This window comes from Falco rusticolus, chromosome 3 (genome assembly GCF_015220075.1).
Source record: "Falco rusticolus isolate bFalRus1 chromosome 3, bFalRus1.pri, whole genome shotgun sequence".
NCBI lineage: Eukaryota > Metazoa > Chordata > Aves > Falconiformes > Falconidae > Falco > Falco rusticolus.
The window spans coordinates 42205442-42230470 of NC_051189.1; the positions used below are offsets into that span (position 1 = coordinate 42205442).

The 25029-nt window shown below is 36.8% G+C and overlaps 1 protein-coding gene across 10 annotated transcripts in view; it reads right to left on the reverse strand.

Annotated features, from left to right (window-relative positions):
- The window catches only part of CSPP1 (centrosome and spindle pole associated protein 1), a 63934-nt gene that overhangs the window by 19737 nt on the left and 19168 nt on the right, over window positions 1–25029 (reverse strand). For 9 of the 10 annotated variants that reach the window (XM_037379136.1, XM_037379137.1, XM_037379144.1 and 6 more), the window contains 13 exons: window positions 22501–22940; window positions 18266–18367; window positions 17562–17644; window positions 15802–15895; window positions 14776–14833; window positions 11647–11819; window positions 10636–10754; window positions 8982–9060; window positions 8524–8644; window positions 6482–6629; window positions 4213–4365; window positions 1725–1837; window positions 440–589 (listed from right to left, as the gene is read on the reverse strand). In XM_037379136.1, coding sequence (XP_037235033.1) covers window positions 440–589; window positions 1725–1837; window positions 4213–4365; window positions 6482–6629; window positions 8524–8644; window positions 8982–9060; window positions 10636–10754; window positions 11647–11819; window positions 14776–14833; window positions 15802–15895; window positions 17562–17644; window positions 18266–18367; window positions 22501–22940 — 1833 coding nt within the window. The remainder of the gene's footprint in view (window positions 1–439; window positions 590–1724; window positions 1838–4212; window positions 4366–6481; window positions 6630–8523; window positions 8645–8981; window positions 9061–10635; window positions 10755–11646; window positions 11820–14775; window positions 14834–15801; window positions 15896–17561; window positions 17645–18265; window positions 18368–22500; window positions 22941–25029) is intronic. The other variant, XM_037379143.1, reaches the window with a different exon arrangement.

The window sequence follows — 25029 nt, forward strand, 5'->3', positions numbered from 1 at the left end:
GTAAAGCCTATGTTCAGAATAAAATAATAATTCTATGAAAACTAGATTTAAGAGTCTTAACAAAAAACCCCAAACAAAGAAAAAAAAAAAAAAAAAAAAAGGCTGTTTGTGATTGGTTGGGGTTTTTTAATTCACCAATTTGACCAAGCTTTTTATTGGCTCCACAAACAATTCCCTTTAGAAAAAAGAGAGCAGCACTATCTATTATAATAAAGCTATACAATTTTTCTTAGAAGAAATAACAGTACTTCTAGACTGTAGCATACCATAAAGAGTGAAAAGAATGTGCTAGTTAATACTGACAATTTTGTACCCCTCCTCTGGCTAATGTAGACCAATTCACAGGACACTTCTCTGTTTACCTCCATAATCTAGAGGACAAATGTTAGGAAGGATTAGTTTAGCATGGAAAAAAAGTCAAGGTATCAAAATACTATACCTCCTCCTCTTTCCTTCTTTGCTGCTCTTGTTCATCTTCATATGCTTTTTGAATTCTCATCCTCTCTTCAGCTAGTCGTTTTTCTTCCTTTTCTTCTTCCATTCTAAGTTTTTCTCGCTCTGCTTCTTCCCTACGTCTCTTCTCTTCAATCTAGAAAATAAAGCAAGGAAGTATTCAACTGTCAATAGCCAGCAACAGCCTGAACTACATTTAGATCATGATGAACTACATTTACCATCATGATCTGCTATGACTCAGTACCTGTTTGTGCAATCAGAGATTGCATGGAAGAACCGAAAAAAACCTAGGCTCAGCCTTAGCATTTCAGCTTCAGAATTCCTTTGAAGTAAAATTATATTTTACAACTTTTTTTTTGTTCCCTCTTTAACAGTATCATCCTCCAGTAAGAACACTAACTATAAAGGCTACCAATAGAACTTGAACATTTTATAACACTTACTCTGCTCTGGGTGTACTGGAATAACACTTCTCTTCACTAACTAACTAATGGAAGATGGGAAACTAAAACAAAAGAATTCATAGCAATTATCTTTTTCCTTTCCACAAGTATAATATATTTAGACACAGTGCTGACTTACTGAAGCCAAAGATTTGCCCATTCTTTACTATTTTGGCAGCAGTATACATGGAAAAAAAAACCCTTGATCTTTTCTTTTAAGGAGATCCACATCAAATGACATTTCTACCATATGACTCTCAAATTTTCTAGGATTTCCTTGATATTTAATTGATTTGATATTTGATTCTTGTAGCATAAGATGACATGCAAAGTACTATGGTCAGAAGACAAAAGCTGGCAGAAGAACAATCACGTTGTATATACCAAGCAGTAAATACACTGTTATTGCCTCACTGATCACCATTTCATTTTGTTGAACATGCATTTGTATCATACAGACTTCCAAGAACAAACATCTTTGTTTCTTTATGCATGCAAAGTTGTACTGTATGCAGTTTGAGAACTCAATACTGTACAGTTTAGAGAGCTGTACTCGGGGGGGGGGGGGGGGGGGGGGGGGGGAGGAGAAGAAAAGACAGAATCTAGATTAATGAAACCAGCTATTAATAGCATCACTTTTGTAAGCATTTCTTATGTAAGGCAAACTCTGAGAGACTCAGTAGCATATAGCTCTTAGTACACCTCTTCTGTACAGATTTGGCTATGATTGAGTAAGGTCTTTAGTCATCAGTGATGGTTTACTTTGACTGTAATCCCTCATTTTAAAATATATTTAACCAGATGGCAACTGGTTTGTGCATTCACCTGCAGACGAAGGAAGTTCTTGTATGACTCTTGTTGCTTAAGACGCTGCGAAGATGGTGGTTCATTGAACACATTACCTCGAGCAAAAGGAGAGGTCTGTGCAAATTTAAAATCTAGTGGGGGGGAGGGAGAAGTCACACGTAAAAATCAAAGCAAATACAAGATGGCAAGCCAGTGCAAAGAAGCAACAATCTCAGACACTTATTTCAAAAGGTAGTTTATGACAGCCATAATTCAAGGCTATAGCTTAAAACAATAGCTGGGATTACAATCTCTTACGTTGTCTGCCTAGAATACTGTCAGGTTTTAACTGCTCAATTAATAACATCCAAGCAAGTTGTCTTTTTACAAAATAACACCTATAAAAGTCATATATTCTACCATCCAATCTGCAGTTTAGTATCTAAAAATGCTACCTGTAAGCTAATTAGAATAGCAAAGATTGAACATTTCATAACTTTACTGCTTGCAATTACTCTGACTTACAACATATAGTTCTGTTGCTTTGGTTTATTCACTCTCCCAAAATGGAACATCCTAACAAATATTTAGGTCAAATATCAACAGCTGCTACAAAAAACAAAGCCGAAAACTGGCAAATAAAATTATAAGCAGTCAGAAAATTGACTTCTGCCAGTAAAAGGTGCCTTCCATACTATGAAGTCTGAAGTGTCAGGTCTCCCTTAGCACTAAGTTATGTTTGCATCATAACCACACAGTCCCAAAAGCTCTAGATGGGAGGATTAACTCAGATACCACACAGAACAGGTTTTGCAGAACAGGAACCCTACAGGAAGCAGAGAAGAAAGGAAGTAAAGGACAAGCAGAGTAAGTCATGTTAACTTTTCAGCTGACACAGCATGTTCCCCGTATCGTGTCTGCTCCAAAGGACAGTGCCTCATGGATGTGCAAGAGCCATAGCTCCACTGAGCCAAGACGAACACAGCTGTAGCTTTTCTCATGTTCCCCCTTTACATTTCCCCGTATGGTAACGTACCAGCCCAAGTCAGATGAAAGCAGAACTAACACTTACTCCTATAGGAATGCACATGCTTACTGCTACAGCCTAACCTTAGGAGCATGTGCTTGCATAACGAGTACACTTCAAGGTCAGTACTATTTTCCCTTACATGGAATCACTTTTTGAATCCTTCCAAAAGATAACTAAATCTACATGTGGCTCTTTCAGGATGGATGTAATTCACACCGATATATTCCATGCTGAAAAGCAGAATAAAGTTTATATACCATTTGAAAAGGCATGGACACAAGACAGACAAGTTACTATGGAAGATATCAAGGAATTAACATACTGTGTACCAGCTACTATCCTGCAAATTCCTCTTTTAATGGGGCCATGTACAAAAAAAGACCACACAAACCCAAACAAAACAAAACAAAACCCAACTAACTAAAAGTACCAAAACCTACACAAAGCCACTTTACTGCCTGACTAATCAAATGGAATGTGCAAGAACATAAAGTTCCCATCACTGATCTGCACCATGTCTTGACCCTGAAGTAAGTGATCTAACCGGGGAGGGGGGGTGTGTGTGCGTGTGCATGCGCGCGTGTACGCGTGTGTGTGTGTGTGTGACATTGCTATTCTGCATTATTACTTTATTGGCCTTCCCTGTTTCACTTCGTACACAATGGTTAAATATACACTGTATTAGGGAGAAAAGAACTAGAGGGGAGGTCAGAAGGAACTAAGTAAGTTGATTATACAGCCAGTGGTCAGGACATTGGATTGCAATCATGCAAAGTAGATCCATGCCCCAAGTAGCATGTAATTCTTTATACAGACATTGCAACAGTTCAGACAGAAGAAAGAAAAGCAGCATCTAAGCTGACTTGAGGGGACCACCACTTATCCCGGCCTTTGCCCATCCCAGACCAGGGACAGGTCTCGAGTACCACAGCCCTCTCATTTAGATGTCTCACAAAACTAAGAGAATGCTGCACTAGTTTTTGAATAGGAAAATAAAATCCCTAAAGTTCAGAGGCTGTGCACAGGGCTGCTAATGTCCCCAATTGACCTGTAACTTTTGAGAACTTGTTAACCTAGTTACTGTATCAATTTCACCTTAACCTGTAACATCATACATCTGCAGACCCCCCTCCTCCTTTTATTCCATGTTCTTTCTTACTAAGCAGTTGTATTTTACTGTCATTTAAGAGTAAAACAAATATGTATGAAGATTTTATTAGCTAACATTGAATCTGGAAAACTAATGTTCCAATCCTGACTGTTCAGTGCCAAAACAGTTATTAGTTATCATTACTGACAAGATAGATAAGAAAATACCTTTTCAGCGCATACTGTGACAGCGAGAAAGAAGTTTGGGAAAGAAGCATGATACTGACTGTGCAGGTAGAGAGCACTAACACCATCATAGAACTATTAGAAAGGAGTGAAGAAACTAGAGAATTCTGATCAATAAGACCTATAAATAATTAAGAGCTGTAATAGAGTATTCTTAAAAACCTGCTATTTTATTTGTAGACGCTTCTGTGTTCTCAGGTCTTGAGGAGGCCAAACTTAGGTCAACAGATACAACAGCCCTTTTATCTTGGTTTAGTCTTGCCTCTGGATTACGATATGCATCTTCATTTTGCTTGTGCATCATATTCAAGTCCGCTGAAGGAGAGAGGAAATAACTGTATATAAGATTTTATTCTCATAAAAGGCACATTCACCATAGATTCTCAAATATACAGGGATTTTTGAGCAGATTCCACTTTTCCTGGGCATACCACCTACAGGAACAAAAAATTTAAGCAAAGACAAGAATATAGAAGCTATAGGTGAAATACTAGTCATTAGGAATTCATTGATTAAAAGATTTATTTGGTTGGTTTTCTTCTGCCAGGAATGATTCTCCACAGCAAACCTTCCCTCTACCCTGCCTGAAAATGCTATGAAAAGGAAAGATAAAGGGCTCAAAGACAAAAATAACTGGCAAGTCTGTATTGACAAGCATGTATTTTGAAGCCACCCCTTCTTCTATTTCCTTAAAGCTGCAAAATACTTCCGAGTTTAGTATTGGTTATTTTAAGTACTGAATCTCTACTTGATCACTATTAAGGGCAATAAGCACAACTGAACCATTGAAGTGTATTTTGGTCTCCATGTCTTTAGTGATAATCCAGGTGCAGATTTCTGTATGTAAGCAAAACATTATGCAACATTTTCACCAAAATGTACATGGTGCCTCCGAGTTACCATAAAAATCCTGATCAAAGATGTTAATTTCAGCTTATTTTGAAGTGTTACCGTACTACACCTAGAAAGCATGTTATGTTTCACAACACTTGTCCTATAGCTTGTCCATCATGCTGCTAAACTATGGTGGCAAAAATAACTTTACATGTGTAATTCAGGAAAACAGGCTAAGAAACATCTTTCTCCTGGTTCCTCATTTAGATGGAGACAAGCATCTCAGCAGCTATACCTAGAGCTCAGGCTAATATGAGAGACCTACATTTTCCTCTGACCCACTCTACTTACACCATTGAAAAGCCTAGGAAAAGAAGCCAGAAACTTAAATGCAGTGTCTAGTTAGGCAGTGTGAACACCTCAGTCTGCTCTGGGGATAAACACAAGCTTGAATCCTCAACCAAGCTTCTACCCTTATTATTTGGGCACACAATCTTCAAAAAAGCATTTAAACTTTATCCCCTACCCTCAGACTACACTATGGAATTCAGCTGTACGTCACTCAGCTGTCATGAAACTGGAACTAATTATTCATACATAAACTGTTATCCAGTAAGTGTTCCATGCTTTGAACATTCTCAATATTTTATTACCAGGAGACATATTTTAAAGATTTAATCAGAATTCAACATGATATTCAAATAAACAATAGAATAAATTTGTTTCACATTAGAAAGCAATAGTTCTAAAACTGTAAGATTCACTCAGTTAGATGCTAAAGGCAAGAATGAAGGAGCTAGCATAGGCCAAGGTTTTGAAATATACAAATCTTATTGTTCTTACCAAGTACTATTTTTATTTTAGATAAGCAATTCCTGTAAAGTTCACAAGGAACCAGGACCAGGAATTTGAGGTTTAATCTTGCATCTCTCTCTGAACTACTGGAGAGGTGAATGAACAACTTTCCAGATCATAGCTACTTCCCAGCTCACTACTCCCATCTTTTATGAAATAGCACTTGGAGAAAAATAAACCTTAAAAAACGTTACTGCTGACTGCTATCTATATAGCCATTTACCAGCAGTGTTACTTGGGGAAATTTAAATATTCCACTTAGCTTTATATATTTATTCAAACATGCTTCCATTTTCCATGGCACAAGCTTTCTAAGGCAATAAAAGTTATTTCAAACAAGAAAAACGATAAAAAAACCTTGTTCCTGAAAAAGTTTAAATAAGTCTTCACAACAGACTTTAGCATGTTTGTATTGTAGATGACTCTACCAGCTTGTTTTCCTCCTTCTCCCTTTAAGTGAAGACGTAATCTTACAGTACACTTGACATACCCTGTGTTTCCCATTTTGTTCAAATTGTAGTCTTCGAATCATTCTACAGAAACAAAAATAATCACTAACTCAAATATTTCTAGCATGCATCTGCTTGAAACAAGTGTACCTATTTGTCAATAAAAAATCTGACAATAAAATTTGTCAAAAATACCAGTGTTGCAAAACAAGGACTAACATCTGAACAGAGTCCTTACAAGAGCAAGAAAACATCAATCTTGAAAAGGCAACCCATAATTTTTTCAAACATACCTATCAGATTTCCTTCTGCATCTCTGAGAGGAGCCCCACCACCACCTTTTCCCCAGGGGCTGTAATTCCTCATTTCTGCTTCTAACTTGGCTTCATAGCGTTTCTTCTGCTCTCTTTCTTGTCTGCGTTGTTCCTCCCTCTCTCTTATCTAAAGATAAATAAACCAAAGTCAGTTGCATAAAATAACACGTTAAGTATAACTTTAATAAAAAGTTAACAGAGAAAGCTGAATGCTATCATTCCCCCATTCCCCGATCCATATCAAGTGAATCACAAACATTTCACTGTCTGTTCTGCAGACAGTGCATTGAATTGTCAAAACATGCACATCCAGTTGTGCATAATCGCAGAGAAACATACAGACACAAATTGTAAGACTTCAAGTTGTAGAAATGTTCACATCTGAGACTTGCAGTAGATCAGAAATCCTGTATCTTTGGATCTTTGATGCAGAAGTTTATACTGCCTGAAAATTGAAGACAAAATTCTACAACACTACAGCACTCACTTCTCTCAACCTGGTATGCTTTGCTGAGCCAAAACTTCAGACTAGAGATGACATAAGATAAAGAAAGACTCCCAACGATAAATGCCTTAATAGAACGCTATGCAATCCTATAACCATTCATGAAACAATTTTCTGCAGTCATACATGATGATGTATGCAAACAACACATAACTGTTCATTTGCTTTGTTCTTCCTTTTCTTCAATATCAGGTTAAATTTATAACTAAGTTTCCCAATAACTTAATGTAGCATTTATAAAGAGAACAGCTATTAAAGGAAGTCCATCTTCTAGTCAAAGCTTTTAAAACATTAATTTACTATTTATGTAGCTGAAATGTATTACTGTATTTTTCTTATTTGTTTCTTCTGTGCACTTGATGAACATTTCCCTTTACCAAGCAGTTAGACAATTATACAATGAGTCGATACAAAGACCCATCTAGCCTCCCCTTCGACTGTTTACAAAAATGGTCCACCAGGTTTGTCTATAGGAAAGAAAAAGCAGAACAGCTTCCGTTTGCTTTCAAACCTGAGCAGCATAGTATCTTTGACAGACTGTATTGTGCCACATTTATTAAACCTTCATGTCAAATTGTGCAGTCTCTAATATGGCAAGATAAAATTTACTACAGTGAGAAAATACCCTCAGAGAAGCCCAAGTGCAGTATCAGACACTATTCCTAAATGTTTATTTTATTCTTAGTTTGACCTAGATTGGCAGCCACTCCTTTATCCCTATGCACAGTCATTACTAGAACTAGAATATTTTTATAGCTAGATATAGAACTAGAATATTTTTATAATTATTTACCTCCACTGAAGAAATACATAAAGAAGAATAAGATAAGAAAATGTTAGTGCCTCTGAACTGGGTTCTAGCAAAACCTCTTCTGAAATAACATGTCTTATATCCTGGTCAAATACATTTTATAAATATAAACTCCTACAAGGTGCAGCAGTGAAAGGCCACTAAAATGAGTAGGAGACTAGCACATCTCCTGGAGACTCAAGAAATTTGTCTAGTCTATCAAAAAAGAAGCTGAAAAAAGGCAAGACACCACCTACAAACACTCTAGAAGTAAACGTTATGGAAGCTTTTGAGAATTAGTATCCAAATGATCATGAAGAACTTACTGAAATTAGAGTGTTCCTAATGATTACAGCAATAATGCTCAAAAGCAATCTTTCAATAGGAGTATCAGAGCAATACAACCCATTGCTTTAAAGATGCAGGTTCTTACGTTTATGAAAATAATTATATAAAAATCCATGCCTGCAAAGTAATCTGTTTGCTGTCAGTCTTAACATTCTCTCAGCCTCTGACAAAACAAATTGAAGAGCTTAAAGTCTACCTGAAGACCTAAACTGAGCTAAAGCAGGGGCAGAGGAATGGAAAGAAGTGATCAAGGGAGGGAGAGTTAAGAAAGCTTTTTAATTGTAAACTAAATAAAAATATTTGAAAGAGTACAACAGTTACAATCATTACATGTTAAAAAGTAAAAAAGGAAGTGTCAGAAACTTTATCACTCCGTACCTGCTGTTGCAATTCTTGTAGATAAGATAATGTTGCCTCTTTGGAAGGCTTTGGTTTTATTCCAGGAAACACTCCTATGCTTCTTTGTCTGTCTCCTGTATCCCTCTGTCCAACGTTACTTCTGAATTAGCAAACCACACATATAAAAGAAAAAACATCATAGGGTCCAGGGGTGTGCGTGCATGTGTTTAAAAAAAACAAAAAACCCTGCCTGAAATATTTAAGAGCTGTTGTTTTCCACAGCCTGGCAGTTTATGTTCTCAAACATCTCCATAAATCCATATAAAAATAGGAGTTCACTGAATTATTAAGATAGAAATTCTTAATTAGAAGTTTGAAGAATTGTCTTTAACACACTTTATTTCAAAAGGCGTATCTATTGTTGGCAAAATAACCCCAACAGGAGGAGTGTATCAATACAGATAAATACAAAGAATATGAATATGCACAACACTTACACAGATTGCTCTACTGGGGCTTGGGTTAAAGGAGGATCCGGATTAGGTGTGGGTTGCATTCCCATCACACCTGTACCACCTAGACAGTAAAAAAAAAATAAAAAAATAAAAAAATTGAACGCTCAGCTAAATAGAGCTCACTGCTCAAACTCTGTGACTGTAGAATTACAAATAGGACTCTCAAATTTACTACAAACTTAGCTAATCCTTAACACCCTCTAGACCAAGAAATACAATGCCAAGGTACAAATCTATTTCTTAAATTCAACTAAATCCCTTAAAAATTTACAGATGTCTTCATTAACATATTCTACAATGAACTAAGAAATAATGCACTTAATGTAACATTTGCCCTCATGCTTTCCAAATGTGTCCCCTATTGTGAGGCCAGCCCCATGGCCTCCTGCAGAAATGCAGTGCGTTTGGCATCTGTACTCTTACTGACATGGGGCCTGCGGCATCCTGCCACAGCAGGGCTTGGCATGACCGTGCATAGTACTGCTTGTGTTCGAGACAGTAAAAGATGCATCTCTAAAACAATTTCACACTTTCAAATTTTAAGCATTAGCAATATTCCAGTTTGTGACAACAAGCTTTAAGACAACCTAACTCTTGTATGTGAATTTTAGGTATTAGTTTCTTTAGTACTCTGTAAACTGTAAGCCATTTTACCTTAGAGGTTATATTGATACAAGGGTAAAAAAAACCAAAACACACGCAACAACAAAATAGAATGCCAAGAAAAAACAAACCGGCACCCACCCCCCCACCCCAAAAAAAAGCCACCACCACCTCCAAACACCCCATCCACCCACCCCCAAACCCCAAAACTTCTATGAGTTAGAACTGTGGTCTGAAAATAAGATTACGAAAAAAAAGTAAAAAAGGTGCCTGGAACTATTAAAAAAAAAGTCTTAAACCATAAGCTACTACATTTCAAGATAGTAAGAAATCTACACTGTGGAAAAAGATAATAATCTAAAAACTTCTGCTCCTAAATCTCTAGCATTCCTAAAATTCCTCAGTGGATACCAATCTTAATCAAATCAGTCATACAAGAGTTATTATTGCAAGTTCTACGAAGGTAGCACAACTTCTTAAAAGTATTTCTGCTTTTTTGAGGGAAAAGCAGGAAAAGCAGGAAAACACAAACACCACACAATCGAGTCCCTCCACACCCATCACAGTTGTTTCACTCATGAAATCAAGAAGCAGCAGTCAAAGGGTAGATAAAAAAAGAGTTCTTAAAGTTTGATTACTTCATACAGTTCCTTTAAAAATATTTAACATTATATCTGAAATTGTAACAACACCTAAACATGTAATCAATTATATGATTTAAGCAATTATAGAAAATAATGGTTTGATTATCAAAACTATAAAGAAAATTATGTAGGAGGAGTAATGGCTAAGTAGCTGAGACTAGAGCTTGTTCAAGCATTGAACAAGATTTCTGGAAGCCGTAGCCACTACTGCAGCTGAAGAAACCTACTTCATTCAAAACCAGTACTGGAAAAAAGCCTACTTTTCAATACAGATTAAGAAATGGATTTGAAGTGCTGTTATTAGTTCTACATTATTCATCATTTAACCAGATTAAAAGCAGTCATCCGAGTCATTCTAACCACCAATCCACCTAAATTCATCAACTTACAACATGCAAGATTCGGATCCAATGGATTCCTAACCCCGTAGAAGTAATATGCATCATCATAAGGCGTTCTACAGTTGTCTGTCAAAACTGGTGGTGGAGGCGGTGGCATTGGTGCAAGCCTTGAAGAAAAAAGGAACATGTTTCGTTGTACAACTGAAAAGAGATCATCAAAAGGAAAAAGGGAAGGAGGGAGGTAGGGAAGGGGCTGGGGGCAGAGGGGAGAATTCTCTATGAGAAAATTCTAGAATTAGCTCACTCCAAGACCTCTCATTACTGCCATACAGGAATAATATACAGTAAGCCTCAGTAGGGACTTAACCTTCCCTTATGGAGTAGTACATGAACCCACGCTATTCCAGAGATCCAAAGAACATAAACCAGGCATGGCTTCTTTAACTGGTTCAGTTAATGATACTTACTGGTCACATCAGTAACAGTAAATAAAACAACCCAAGGACTAGTCTCTGGTCAAAGGGCAAGTGGCACAGCACAGCTTCAGCCACATGCCTGAAGCTCCTTCTCCCTCTCTCTCGTTTAGTCTCAGTCACAGTCTAGTGGAAGCTGTTGATGCCTACACTGCATTCCCGACATTAGCCCAGGGAAATCACTTAAGTGATAGGGGCCAAACTCATGCCACGCCAGCCTTCTAACAATACGGACACTGCTGGGCATGTGCCCAAGCATTCTTGCAACATGGTTCAATATTGCAGGCATGGACACAACTTCTACGGCATGACCCTTATTCTACATAAACATCCACTACGAGAGACTGTCTTCACAGATAATCCAGCCTCCCTAGACTTTTCAAAATAAACTGTAAGGAAATAGACCCTAAATAATTTATTTCGGCGCATAATAGTTTAGTTTTCTGTTAATTGTCAAAATTCTATTTTGACCTTCAACAGTTCCTTCAAGAAGGATCAATAGCAGGACTGAGCTCTACCTTCACAGTAGTAACATGCTTAACAACAATCTTATTTAAGATGCAAAATGAACATGATGGTGAAGCACCTGGGAGCTGCTATTTCACCAAGAGTGCTGGCTAGCCCCCTGTGAAAGTCTTCATTCACTGGAGAGGCTGTGGAGATGGGCACTGGAGTTCGGAAAGCCACACTAGGCCTTTCAGGAGGTACTTTCACTTCAGAAGTTCTCACTGTCAAGCCAAACTGCTTCAATCTATTTAGCTGAAGGGGAAAAAAATAGAAAAAGAGACAAAACCCAAAACGGTTACTTTGCTAGTACTAGGAAACATCCTGAACCCCCATTTAGGTTGTGTTAAACACTTCACTGGGTCCCGACCAGCTATTCAAATTCCTGTGCGGGTTTTTCTCCTAAGGAATTATGGAAAGTCTAATACTACAAGGAATTCTAGCATGTTTATCACAGACTTACAAAAACCAACCTCTATGGCAGGTTTCAGGAAATACATGGTTCTAGTTATTGACCAGAAAAGATATTTCCACAGTTGTCTGTAGTACAGGTTATTGACAGCTGCCAGTTTCCTGCATGGTCAGCATTCTCATACTATGCATAGGAAAAGTTTCCGAAATCCCTCCCCACCACTCCTAGCTCATAATCAGTAAAAACTAAAATCAAACACATACTGAGACTTTTTACAATAAACATTTCCTTGCAATACCATCATTTTATTTTTTAAGTTCTTGTATTAAATTTTTCAGCCACAACAATTACAAAATGTTGGGGGTTTTCTTTTTAAAATAAAAGTATCAAATGTTTATTGATAAACAGCAGCCTCAGAAGAAAGTCAAAGGCAACATGCAAATAATGCAAAGACATGCAAGTCAGTTTCAGAACTATCCTATCACACCCAGAATGCCCTTACACCAGATGCTCTGCATCAATATTTTAATGTTTAAGTGAGTCAGTATAATAGAAATCATAAAAAAATAATTACGCATTGGAAAACTAAAACAGATTTTGTTTCTGAATGTACTGGTCCTAACATTGTAGTACGTCAATCAACATGCATTCAAAGTAACACCAGCAATCACTGAATATCTAATATCTAACATTAAACCATATACCCTACAATACAGAAGTATTTCAGCAAAATATTAAATCTTTACCTCCTCATCACTTAGCTGCAAGACAGTACATACAAGGCAGTTAGCACTAAATCATGAACTACAGCGGTAAGATTAAAATTCTCAAAACCTACTAAACATGAGCATTTATTTATAACAATTAACTTCAAATATCTACCTATGAATACGAAACTAGGTAACAGATATAAGCTACAGCAATTAAATTATAAAGCAGTCTATAGACTTTTTTTATTTGTCTTTTCAAATCCAGTGTCTTCAGCAGAAAATTTAAAACAGCTTTTCTCACTACAAGTTTAATGTGAACTGCTCCCAAAGTGCCCCAAGGATTTCAGCTCTGTAGCTAATTTCAGATGTGACTATGGTACTCAGTTCATCCTGGGGATTGTTTTATTTTAAACAAGCAGCATATACAACAGTCTGCATTTCTAGGTTCTTAATCAGGCATTGCTATTTAACCAACCTGTAATTAATCAAGAAATCCACCTAATTAGAATCTCTCCCCGAGAGGCAATTTAAAGCTAACAGTGACTGATGCTTAATGAACATAGCAATTCTACTTAATTGAAGGCTTTCAGCTAAATGAATGGTTTTAAAACATTATATATGCCCTAGACTTCCTCTGGAAATAATTTTGTTCCTGCAACAGCCACTTTTCAGTCTCTGACCGAGATGTGTACAGTATATAGAGTACTGCAGCACAGCATGCTTCTGCCTAGTGAGCTTTGATTAGACATAACTGTTTACACTGACCTTGCAGCCTGCTGTGCCAGAAAAGCCGGCATCCTCTGCTCAGTTTTTCCTCTTTTCCTGCCTGGCTACCAGCCGTACACTCAATCCCTCTCCCCTTCACCACCTGAATCCCTAATCAGCAACCTTTCTAAGCCAACTAAAGCAGCAAAAATTATTCAGACTTTTGCCAGTTTACCAAGCTGAATTAGTTCACAGAAGGGATCAAACAAGCATTACAGATACTTTAAGCAGAGGGCAGGAACATGCAGCCAGATCACCCATCAGCATTCCCCCTCCCCATTTAGAAGGAAGAGTTTTGTTTCAGCTTCATTGCTTATCTACATGTGTTCTCATTCTCCTGCCTCACAGGCTGACTAATAGCATCTTACAGCTATTCATTCATGCTCAATTTCTAGAAAGTAAGAGCTCCTTTCCCCTCTGCTGAACTCTCCAGAAACGGCACAACTTTCTGCATTGTAGCCTCCCTGAAAAAGCAGCACCGTTTGTACTTTAAACTAGTAACCAGTTAAATTCATAACCAGTTTATTCCTGCTTGAGAAAGTTACCTGTCCTACATCTCCAACAGCAGATCTCTACTGCACTCAAGATGCAATGGCTTCAGGCACTTAGCAAACACGTGCAAATCCTACTAGTTCTGTGACAATCAGTCTGCTTGTAATGTTACTAGCGCTGACAATCTACTCCATATATGCTAATCAAACTTCTTAGTACAATAATCACCTCACCAAGGAAGTAGAAACAGTAGTAACTCTGCATTAAGTCCTACAAGCAGCACAATATTAAACATCTGGCGTTTTACAAAACCCCATAAAAAATGCTTGTAATCCTGAACGCTACATTTGGCAGTTTTTTTAAAAAAGAATTACCAATCTGAAATTAAAAATTGCTACAAGGAGATCAACTTGGTTGCAAAATAACTGGATTTTTTTTAAACTGAAAAAGAGCAAAAACTTTCTGCAGCATACTTAACATTCCAAAAGAAAGGTTACTAATGTTTGCATGTACAGGCTACCACTGAACACTGTTTTTTCCATGAGACCCACTGCTTGTACAAAATTTCCACTTGGTCACAGCAAAAGAAAACATTTGGTAACTTCCATGAAAATATTTTCCTCTTAAGCTTTTGAAAGCATGTGTAATGAGTTACAACCTTAAAATCCTTTACTTCAATTTGATTCTATGATAAAGCCCTATTAGAAAAACCCCACAACATTTATCATCCTATAAAAGTCCCACACAGTTTTGTGACTGAGGAACCACACTGTACATGTAATAAAAAAAAAAAAAGTCTATATAGGTGGAAAAAAAACCCCAAGTTCCTTACCATCTTTTCTGGGTCTTGAGCTCCCGAAGCAGCAACTGAGAGCTCAAGTTCCTTCTCACTGGTTTTAAGAAACAAAACAAAAAAAGGATCAAATCAGAAAGCAGTAACAATTATACTCATTCTTTCAAAGCACAGACCTCATAACTCTGTATTTAAAATAAATCTGAAAATACATGATAACCAAAGACATGATTCCACTTGATTTTTTCTGGAATCAGGGAAGACTGATACTTTATATTTATTTGTAAACAAACAGAACACTTGAGAAGTATCTGGCTATCATCTATTCCACCTAACAAAAAACAACTACTATAAAGGACAAACCACCACATTGCTTTTTACTACAACCTTTCAGGATATTTCTTAAAAATTGATCTTTATTCATGATACAGCAAGAAGCTTATTATAAACATAGTGAAATGAATGATTCAAAAGTACAGCAATAAGTACTATATTGTAATTTCAGGGCTCAGGCTTGTTCAGCATGTACAATTTTTCACCACGGTGAAACCATCAACAGTAATTTTTTTTATTTCTTTATCCCTTCACTAATATCACTGTGTGTCTTTATGCATCCATACTATCATTCAGCACACAGCTACTAACAGTTAAGCAAGAAATTAATATTTTATTATTATGCATAAGCCAGATGCTCATGTGCTTTTAAAGTGACAGGTTACTTTCCTAAACTGGAAGACAAAACAAGATTCATTTTCAACTTTGCAAAGTAATTAGACACTCCTGTACCAGCAAAAAAGGAAATTTCATTTAGAGCTTCTTTACCCACAAGGAACTAAATTTTTTAAAAATTAAAAAAATCTGTTTTTTTCCTTTGTTCCACTGAAAGCTGGTGGGTTTGTTTATTAAAAATTAAAGGTCTCATGCCAATGAGCTTAATTGGAAACAGTATTACCTAGCTAGCTGGAATTCCTCAGCTGAATGAAAATTATTCTTACTACACTGAATTAATGAAATTCCTTTACATTTCAGCCATTATATTTTAAAAATATAGTAACTATCCATTACCGTCTCCTATTTCGCTGTTGCTCTGCCATCTGTTCTATTAGTTCTTGCCTGTATTTCTCTTTTTTCCTTTGGAGATGTTCTGGGTCCTGACAGCCTAATGGAAATGACCACACATCTGCATAAATGCTCCACACAACGCACAAAAGGTATGGGACAAAAGCATTGCATTTCAGTCAATTTAAAACATGAAACACAGGAGAGTATATGATCTGGGAATGTGCGTAAGAACTCTTCATCTTTAATGACAAAAAGACCCCAAAAAACTAGTCTTAATATGCAGTTTGTTTGGAACATGATGATCAAAAACTACTAAAATTTTCATTACTATTTTCCTAGTTTGCCTGTTTTTTTATAGTCAGGAAGCTACAAATTTCAAAGCAATGTGATACAACAGCAACTAAAAAAAGTTACTTAACCCCCCCCACACACACTCAACTAAGGAAGATACACTATGGCATTCCAAAATTACAAGGCACTGCTCTGGGTGAAAATGAAAATTAAAATAGAAGAGAGTTAAACCCACAGGGAGGAAAGCAAATTGCTCCATGTTTAGGATAGTTCCCATGGCTACTGAGAATTACATATATAAATCTGTCAGTATTTTGCTAAAAGAACACAGCGATAACATCTCACGTGGATTTTGAGGAACTCAAAAAAACTTTTAACTTGTAGCAGTTCTGCTACAATAAGCATGGAGCCTTCTATTATTTTAAAACAAAAAACCCCATCACCACCACTTTCTATATAGTATGACTATCAGACACAAGGACTCCTAACATATTTCCACACACAAAGTCACTGTAGATCTCCAGTGAAGCAGACCTGAACAATAAACTGAAGAAAGCTGCAAACAAACTAAACCAACCACCACTCAGGAGGCACGACTGACTGAATTTTTTATTCAATTATTGTGCTAGGGCTGTCAAGTGACTAAAATTTCAAAATAAACTCATGGTCTCTGATTTTTGGGAGTATGAAACCACTTCTCATTTCCAAAAATTTCAAGTTTTAATCCACTTAATCTTTATACGACACAGTTAACAATATTCTGCTCCTAACCAGGACTGCTAGGAATACAAATTCACAGCTTCATGTACTCAAGTTACTACAAAAAAGATGACTGAACACATCAGAGCCACTGACCATTACAACACCACTGGTTTAATACTGCCTTTAAACAGTTCCAAAAAATTTACCTGCCACATACAGCACTGAAGATCGTTTAAGTTCAAAAGTAAAAATATAGAAATTATTCTGACAACAGTTAGTCAATTTTTCCACAATTCAAATCTAGCTTGCCTTCAAAGGCTCCCATTTGAAGAACTACTACAGATCTTTTATTCTTGCCTCGTAATTTTCTGACTTTTTTCTGAATTTAACTAGGAATGCTGTTTTTAACAGTATTTCTCTCTGCTATGCTCAATAATAATGCTCTCTGCTAAATTTTATGGCTCTATTTAAGCAGTAAAAGATGATCACAATAATTTGATCTTGCACAAGGTTGTGAACAGGACCATTTCCATCTAAGAATAAACTTGGGCTCTTCAAAATTAGTTAGAAAGATGAGTTACATTAAGGGGAACAAGGAACATGGTTTTCCTTTTTTATTTTCTCTATGTAATTAATATTTATTTACCAGCCTTGGGAACAACTAGCACAAAGAAAAAGCTAATTTTTCAGGTTTTTACTTAATCCCAAAGAAAAGTAAAATACACAACGAAAGGCTTACTCAGTGTCATTAGTTCGGTTTTTATACGTACCAAGAACAAGGCCTGTTGTATACGGTATTTCAGCTGCACGCTTGGCCAGTTCGTTAGCTGAAGCACTAATTTGTACCCGATTTCTGGCAAAGACAAAAAAGAAAATGGAAAGATCAAACTTGAGAATTACTTGCAATCTGTGTGAAACATGATAGATGCACTTACATCACTAAGTGATACATTTATGACAAACAGCTTTCCTGAAATCCAAAGAAATACGCAAGCAAAAGAAGAAATGGCCTGAAAAAAAGGTGCTTCTCAGAGTTCTCATTTGCCTGTAGTTTCTGAAGCAATCAGAAACACTCGTTGAGCACTTTGACAGTCTGAGTGGTGCCAGTCAAGAGTTTATATAAGGGCTTTACAAGTGTTCTGCTTCTGCCTCATCCACTTAGATCACTTCAGGACTTGTAAAATCAAGACAAGAAGGAAAAAAAAGGAATTGTAAAACTATCAAAAAAGGATTCCATGTCATTCTAACCATTAAGTCTTCAGTTGGAGAATACGTGAACTATTGCTTCAAAAAGAGAACCGGCATGCAAGCTTTAGTAACTGTTCTCAAAGGAAACATGGTTTTCTTGTTCTACTGCATCCTGGCTGCAGGAAAAACTATCAGCCATTTCAGACACAATACTCGTCTTTCAAACATTCGCCTTTAACTATGAATTTGTAGTGCAGTTATCAAAAAAATAAACTGCATACCACACCTAGAATTTCCAGTTCTTGAGGTCTGCTGCACACATGCTTTCTCCTTTAATTCATCTCTATGATCTGCAGGTAGATCTCTTACGATTCCATCCAGATAGGGCCTTAAAAAAATAGAAAACATTCAGCTGTGCTTGCCTAAAAACATCCAATCTGAAATGGAAGGTCCAGCAGTTTTGCACAAAAGGAGTCTCAGCCTGATTGCACACTGGACAGCAGAACCAGTTCTGAAAATATTACACAAAATTTCTAGAAATAATTCACTTTGCTAGCATTCGTCAAGGCAGCTCTCTCTCTGGACTTGAATTTCCAAGCTTGCTTTCATGCAGCCTTTATCTATTGAGTCTGTTTAAGCGTTTTGAGAGCTGAAGCGCATTCAGCATTCACACTGCATTAACTGGAACAGATCTTGCTGCTCTTAATCCCCAGGAGCCAAAGTTTGTAACAGGTTTCAGCACACAGCTAACGGGCAAATCTGGTGAAACAGTTAATTCAGATATGAAAAGCTTCTTTAATGACAACCTATCCTTCACTGTACACCTGATACCATTTAAAAGAAAGAGGTAGCTTTTGATCAAGATGAAAGACAGGTAACATGGTGAATACAAAAATTCAGAATTCAGGATACAAAAATTCTAATCATCTACATATGAAGTAATGTAATTGAAGCTTCAAGTAATTTCAAAGATTCCAAAAATTTATGTACACAAGGGAGCCTTTCCTGAAAAGATCTGGGGTTTTTGAATTTACAGGCTTTTCCCGCATTGCAAATTAACTACTTTTTAATGAGAACTTCAAGATACCTTGATAAAATAAGGCAAGAATAGATAGGTATTCAATGAAAAAGATAGTACCTAACAGATGCTAACAAAGTTATATATTTTCCAGAGCTGGACAAAGCCATGGACTTCCTATTAAGCACACCAAAAAAATACTAGGTAAGCATAGAAAAAACCTCATCTGATTCTTTTACATAAAAAGATCCAAAGCTCTGTCCATCTCTGTAATTTAAATAAAAGCCCATAATCAAAGGCAAAAGGATGCAAGCAGATTATTAAACATTGATTTGGCATCTTAACCATCTACAAGAACATCATCCATCTTTCTGGCATAACATGACCTTCTTTCATGATCAAGGTATCTTTTTGATAACAATCAATCTGCTGCTTACAGTGCTGGTCACATAAGACTGAAACACAGTCAGGAATAGAAAGCCTAGTCCACAGCATGATGAAAGGATGCAGGGAAGAAGCAAAGAAACAAACCTTGGGATTCAAGAGGTGACCTTTTTTGTAAAAAGCAGCAAGCTTAGCATGGCAGGCCCTGACATGTTAGCCCAAATCAGTCGAGAAGTTGTATCCTATTTGCAGGACAGACCTGGCTGCTGGGAATGGACTAAAGCATTCCACTCGTAAGAACCAGAACATTTTGCACTTCCTCGCACCATTTTTATTTGCTGAAATATGTCACAGTCCTTGCAGCTCCGTCAAAACAGAAACCTTCTGAAAAGTCCCATTACAAACACCTGCCTCTCCAAACTAATAAAGTTCATTTTAAAACATAAAAACTTTACTATAGCAAACAAAAACATTGCCCCTTATGCATTTAGCTTCTGTCATGAATCAAATGTGTTCTGGAAAAGTTGACTTTGCCTGAAATTTAGAAAAAAAAATGCTCACTCTTCAGAAGCTAAGCTGTCAGTAACTAATAGATGCACTTCTCCTTCCTGAAGAAAGGCTGAATATAGTTCATAAAAGGTAAAGCAGAGCTCCTTGCAAAGCAGAAAAAAAGTAATAGATTACAAAGCACATTTAATAAAAAAAGGTAACTGTCAATAAAAATTCAGCAAAGTAGAAACTACACACCCAAAAAACCAAACCTTGTGTACAAACATAAGTTCAGGCAATTCAGATGATGGTCCAGCAACTTTTAAGAAGATGCACCAAGATTGCCAATAACAAAGGTAAGACTATCTTCTGTACTTCCTTTTAAAAAGAAGAAACCTGGAACTAAACCTCTTTCAGAGGCCTCTCCAAGTAAGCAATTAATTGTCTAGTAATATATGGGTCACAGGCATTTATGTAAGCGCCATCAATGTTTTCTGGAATAACTAAGAACTAGCAGTATATTTCTATTCAATATGATACTGTCTATTGTTTGTTCAAACACCTGCCTTGCTGATATTTTACAAATATAATTCTGTATATATTCTTTGAGAAACAAAGCAAACCCTCAAACTTCATCAAATGTTCATTTCTATTTAAATATCAGACTTTGTGTCCAATTGTATTAGACAGAGGTAAACAGCTACCCAGAAAAAAGGGGACATTCATCCTTCTGGGAGTTAAGTAACACAGATGATTAAGGTTGCTGTTAGTCTCAAAAATACGGACATTTTGGTTATCTTTGTTAGACACCAGGTCCAGCTTCTAACACTTCTCTTTCTGAAAAGCTGTAGGACAAGACCACCCTACCCTAGAACCTCCTATGCTCATTTCTACCAATATTACACTACAGGATGGAACATTTTTTGCATTTTGCATTCTCTTCTGTGAATCTCATTCAGCAATAAGAGGGCAATCGTGTGCCTGCTACCTATTCAACCACAATTTCCATTTGCTAGTCTTTTTCAGAAACCCTGTATGAATAAATACATGGGTTTAGAAGCACATCTGTACATACAGTCAGAAACTCTGAAATAACTCATTTATTTAGTCTGCATCTCCCAAATGCTTTCAGACACTTCCTTTCCTCCATAGTTACTTAATTCCTTTACATTTTTTTAAAAGGCTGAGAAAGACTATCAAAAGCTAATTTTGTATAGAAGTTATTTTAAGTCTATTGGCATTTGAAACAGAACCAGAAGCATGACTTCATTCAATTCAGAAAACACTTTTGCAGTAGAAGTGCATTTTAGGGTTTGTTTTTCCCAGTTACTGATTTGCAGTACTATCCAGAAAATTATCCCTGTAAACAGTAACTCAAAAGATCATTTAATCAGTCCACCAGCAATGAACAATGAAACACCATGGTAATATTTAACACTGTTAAGAGCAGTACAATTTGCCTTCTGTTTTTTCTAGATGTGTTAATTCTAGGAAAAAGAACTGGTTGTTTTGCCTAACAAAGGAAAGACACTGGTGTTTCCTTCATTGAAGCAACTGCAGGAAAACAATTCTGGCAACAAGCTTAACACAAAGGCACAAAAAAAAAAAAAAAACAATCTACAACACTAGTATTCCCAAGATCTGTCAAGTGAATAAATGAACACTCTTCAAGCACCTTTTTAAAAATTATTTACAAAAAACTATACTGCTTTATTTCATTTGAATGTAGCTGTATAAACCAAATCTGTTTCAAGTTTGGTACTATTTCACACCACAACCCATCTACTTTTGAAAGCAGATGGTTCTTGCAATGAAATAACTGAAGGTGGCCAGACTGCCAAACCCTGAATGATTGGGAAAGTTATGTTGTTGTTTTTTTTAAAATAAGCAAGTTAGAAGAGAAAGAATAACTTAGGTCCAAGTACCAAAATTGATTTATCAGTTAACACAGTAATGACTATTTAATAATGAACAGTACATAACAGCAGTTTTCCTCCTGAATGAGTTATCTGAAACACCCTCTTTATTTTGGGTTGGGTTTTCTTAAATGATTATTCAGATTGTGTAGTTATTACTGATATTGGCACCTATTAACACCATCAGGATTTGGTTCATCTATGCATATGTTTAAAGTCCACCATTTAGCAAGAGATGTAGTAAAAAAGACATTTTTTAAAAAAATATAATTTTACATTTCCAACACGTAGTGGCAGGTACTGAAAATTGAAGCTCAAACCAATTTTGGAATCTGAATTGAAAATCGACTTGCTGTAACTATTATAGATGTATATGTAATCTTGGGTTCCCAGCACAGAGCTTTGCTCTCAAATACTTAACATGTTTTCTGCCAAACTACTCTTCATAAAAATGAATTGTGAGCTTCTTTTCCTGGGATAATTTCTCCAGTATCCTTGCTTTGCCATAATATATAAAATAATCCCTAATGTATAGTCTTAGGTACTGGTACAATTTTCACATAATTTTTTCTAAAAATTATCACAAAGTTTCTTTTTAAATTAAGTACAAAAGTCCTGCTTTCACATGGGAATCTTGTCTAATTTTCAATGAGAGCAAACCATAGCTGTCAACAAGCACTACGGAAATAAAGGAGAAAACAGAATTAAGAATACCTATTAGTATAAAAAATCTGGGGAGTTTTTCTGTCAAAAGCACTTTCACTTCTAAATCTAGGGTCCATTTCTTCACTTGTCTCAGGATCATAGTCCATTCTGTAGTATCTTCTATCAAAATCATGATCCTCATCAAGTCTATGATGCTTCCTAATAGGAATTACAGATCGTCTAGCAAATTCACGGTATCTTCTACCAGGAACATCCAAGTCTTCATCAAGTCTTCTATTTAGTAGTCGACTTCTTGATTCAACCTCATCGTCTAACCTATGATACCTGTTTTCCTCCAGCCATCTCTTATTTGGCAGCTCTTCATAACCTTCTGTAGAAGTGAAGGCATCCTTCTTGGGAGGTTCTGCACCTGTATTACAGGGCTGTACTTCTGCATGCAGTTCTGGCTGGAGCCTGGTAACAGGTTTTTTATTCCTGTCCATCTCATTCTGTTTAAGAGAAAAAAAGTATTAGAAGATCTGAATATAACCAAATCACAAGCGAAAACGTGGGTTTTTATTTCTTCAAACAATCCCTAAACGGGTACTGGAGAAAAGGCAGGAGGGGAGCCAGAAAAATACTTTAAGGAAGGATTAATAGCTAGGAATTTTTTTTTTCCTTGAGGAAAAAAAAAACAACAAAACACTCTTCCTCTTTTTTAATGGCTATCAATCCTGATGGGCCTTTTACAAACTTTAATTTGACCTCCAGATTCAGGGACACAAAGAATAAAAAAACACCTTGAACTTTATACCTCATCAAGAGACAAGATACCTTTATTCTATTCAGATTCAGGCAAGTCCATAATGCTCCTTACCTATGAGCACAACACATTAACCAGACCATTTCTTAATCCACTTCTTTGCTCCCAAAGAGATGTTACTATGAAGGAGGACAGTTTAGGGGATGAAAAAACACCCTATGACACACTGGACCAGTGTTCAATACACAGTTCTAGCAAACAACATGGTTTTGAAACAATCCTGTAGTATTTCTACGCACTAACCTTCCACCTCTGGAATAAAGATAACAGTAACTCATACATTACAAAATGTAATGAAAAGTAAATTAAAAATGGAAATGACACCAAACTGGGAAGAGGAATCAATATATTAGAGGGTATGATTACCACTCAGAACAGTCTTGACAAACTGGAGAGATAATGCTGACGAAAAAAAAATCATGAAGATCAACAAATGCAAATGCAAAATTCTGCACCTGAGACAATGCCATGCATCAGTACAGGCTGGGCACTGAGCATCTAGAAAGCAGTTTGCAGAAAAAGGCCTGGGTTAGTGATGGGCAACTAGCAGGACATGAGTCAGCAGAGCGACGGCCAGCTGCACCCTGGGGCTGCATTAGCAAGAGTGTTGTCAGCAGGTCAAGGGAAGTGATCCTTCTCCACTGCTCAGTGTTTATTCAGTATTAAGGTTCTGGTGTAGTGTGCCTAGTTTCCCCCCACTCCCCATGGATACTGATGAACTGGTGAAATAGCAGAGGATGGCTACTGAGATGGTTAAGGCACCTGAGCTCATGAAGAAGGTGACAGCTGGGTTTGTTCAGCCTGGAAAAGGAAGGTTAAGGAGAATACGTATAGGGGCAGGAGGAACTATAATTGCAGTCTCTACCTAAAGAGTAGTTACAGAAATGCCAGAATCATGGTTTTCAAAGAACCAGTGGTCCCAAGTTGCAGTAAAGGAAGTTCTAATGGGATACAGAGGGAAAGAGATTCAGATTAAGTGGTTCAAGTGGTGGAACAGGTTGCCCAGAGGAACTGTAGAATCTCCATCCTTTCAAAACCCAAACAGCTAAGGCCTGACCAACCTGATCTAGCTGGGAAGTTAACACTGTTCTCAGCAGGGAATTATACTACCTGACTTACAGAAGTTCCCTGCAACTAAAGTTTACCCTATGATTATCTAAACTGTTGGATCAAACTCTTGAAGTTGCATATGTTAATCATGAGATCCATTCATTTGACTCTTGCTCCAAGTCAAATACGCCTCCGGGACTGAAGAACCTCAACAAATTCTCACCAAGTTTTCTTCCTGGTACTTCTTTTATGACAGCAAAGTTGTTTCTACACAGAATAATAAAAATATAATGTAAACGTCCAGTGGGATGACAAACAAAGCAGAAAGAAAAAACCCTGACTCCCAAAACAGATTTGATTAGGTAAGTCAGCTGAGGAAACAAATGCCTAAACATGCATAAAAATCTTGAGATCTATAGACTCAGTTACACAAACACAAGCTGCATTTTTACCACATCTTTCCTAAGGATCACTGTTGTGTTGCACTCCAACCCCTGAAGAAGCCAGTAAGAATCAGATACTGAATTCCAACATCTAAAGGGTGCCTGAACACTGCTTACAGCTGTCTTCACAGATTAAAATAGTTTTCATCTATATGACACTCCAATGCACTTGGAGGAAAAGCTCTTTCTTGTAAGAAAACAATCTTCCTGGAGACAAACCAGAAACATTTTTTTAGACAGAACTTATAAATCCATAGGTATTTGCACTTGCCAAATGCTGTA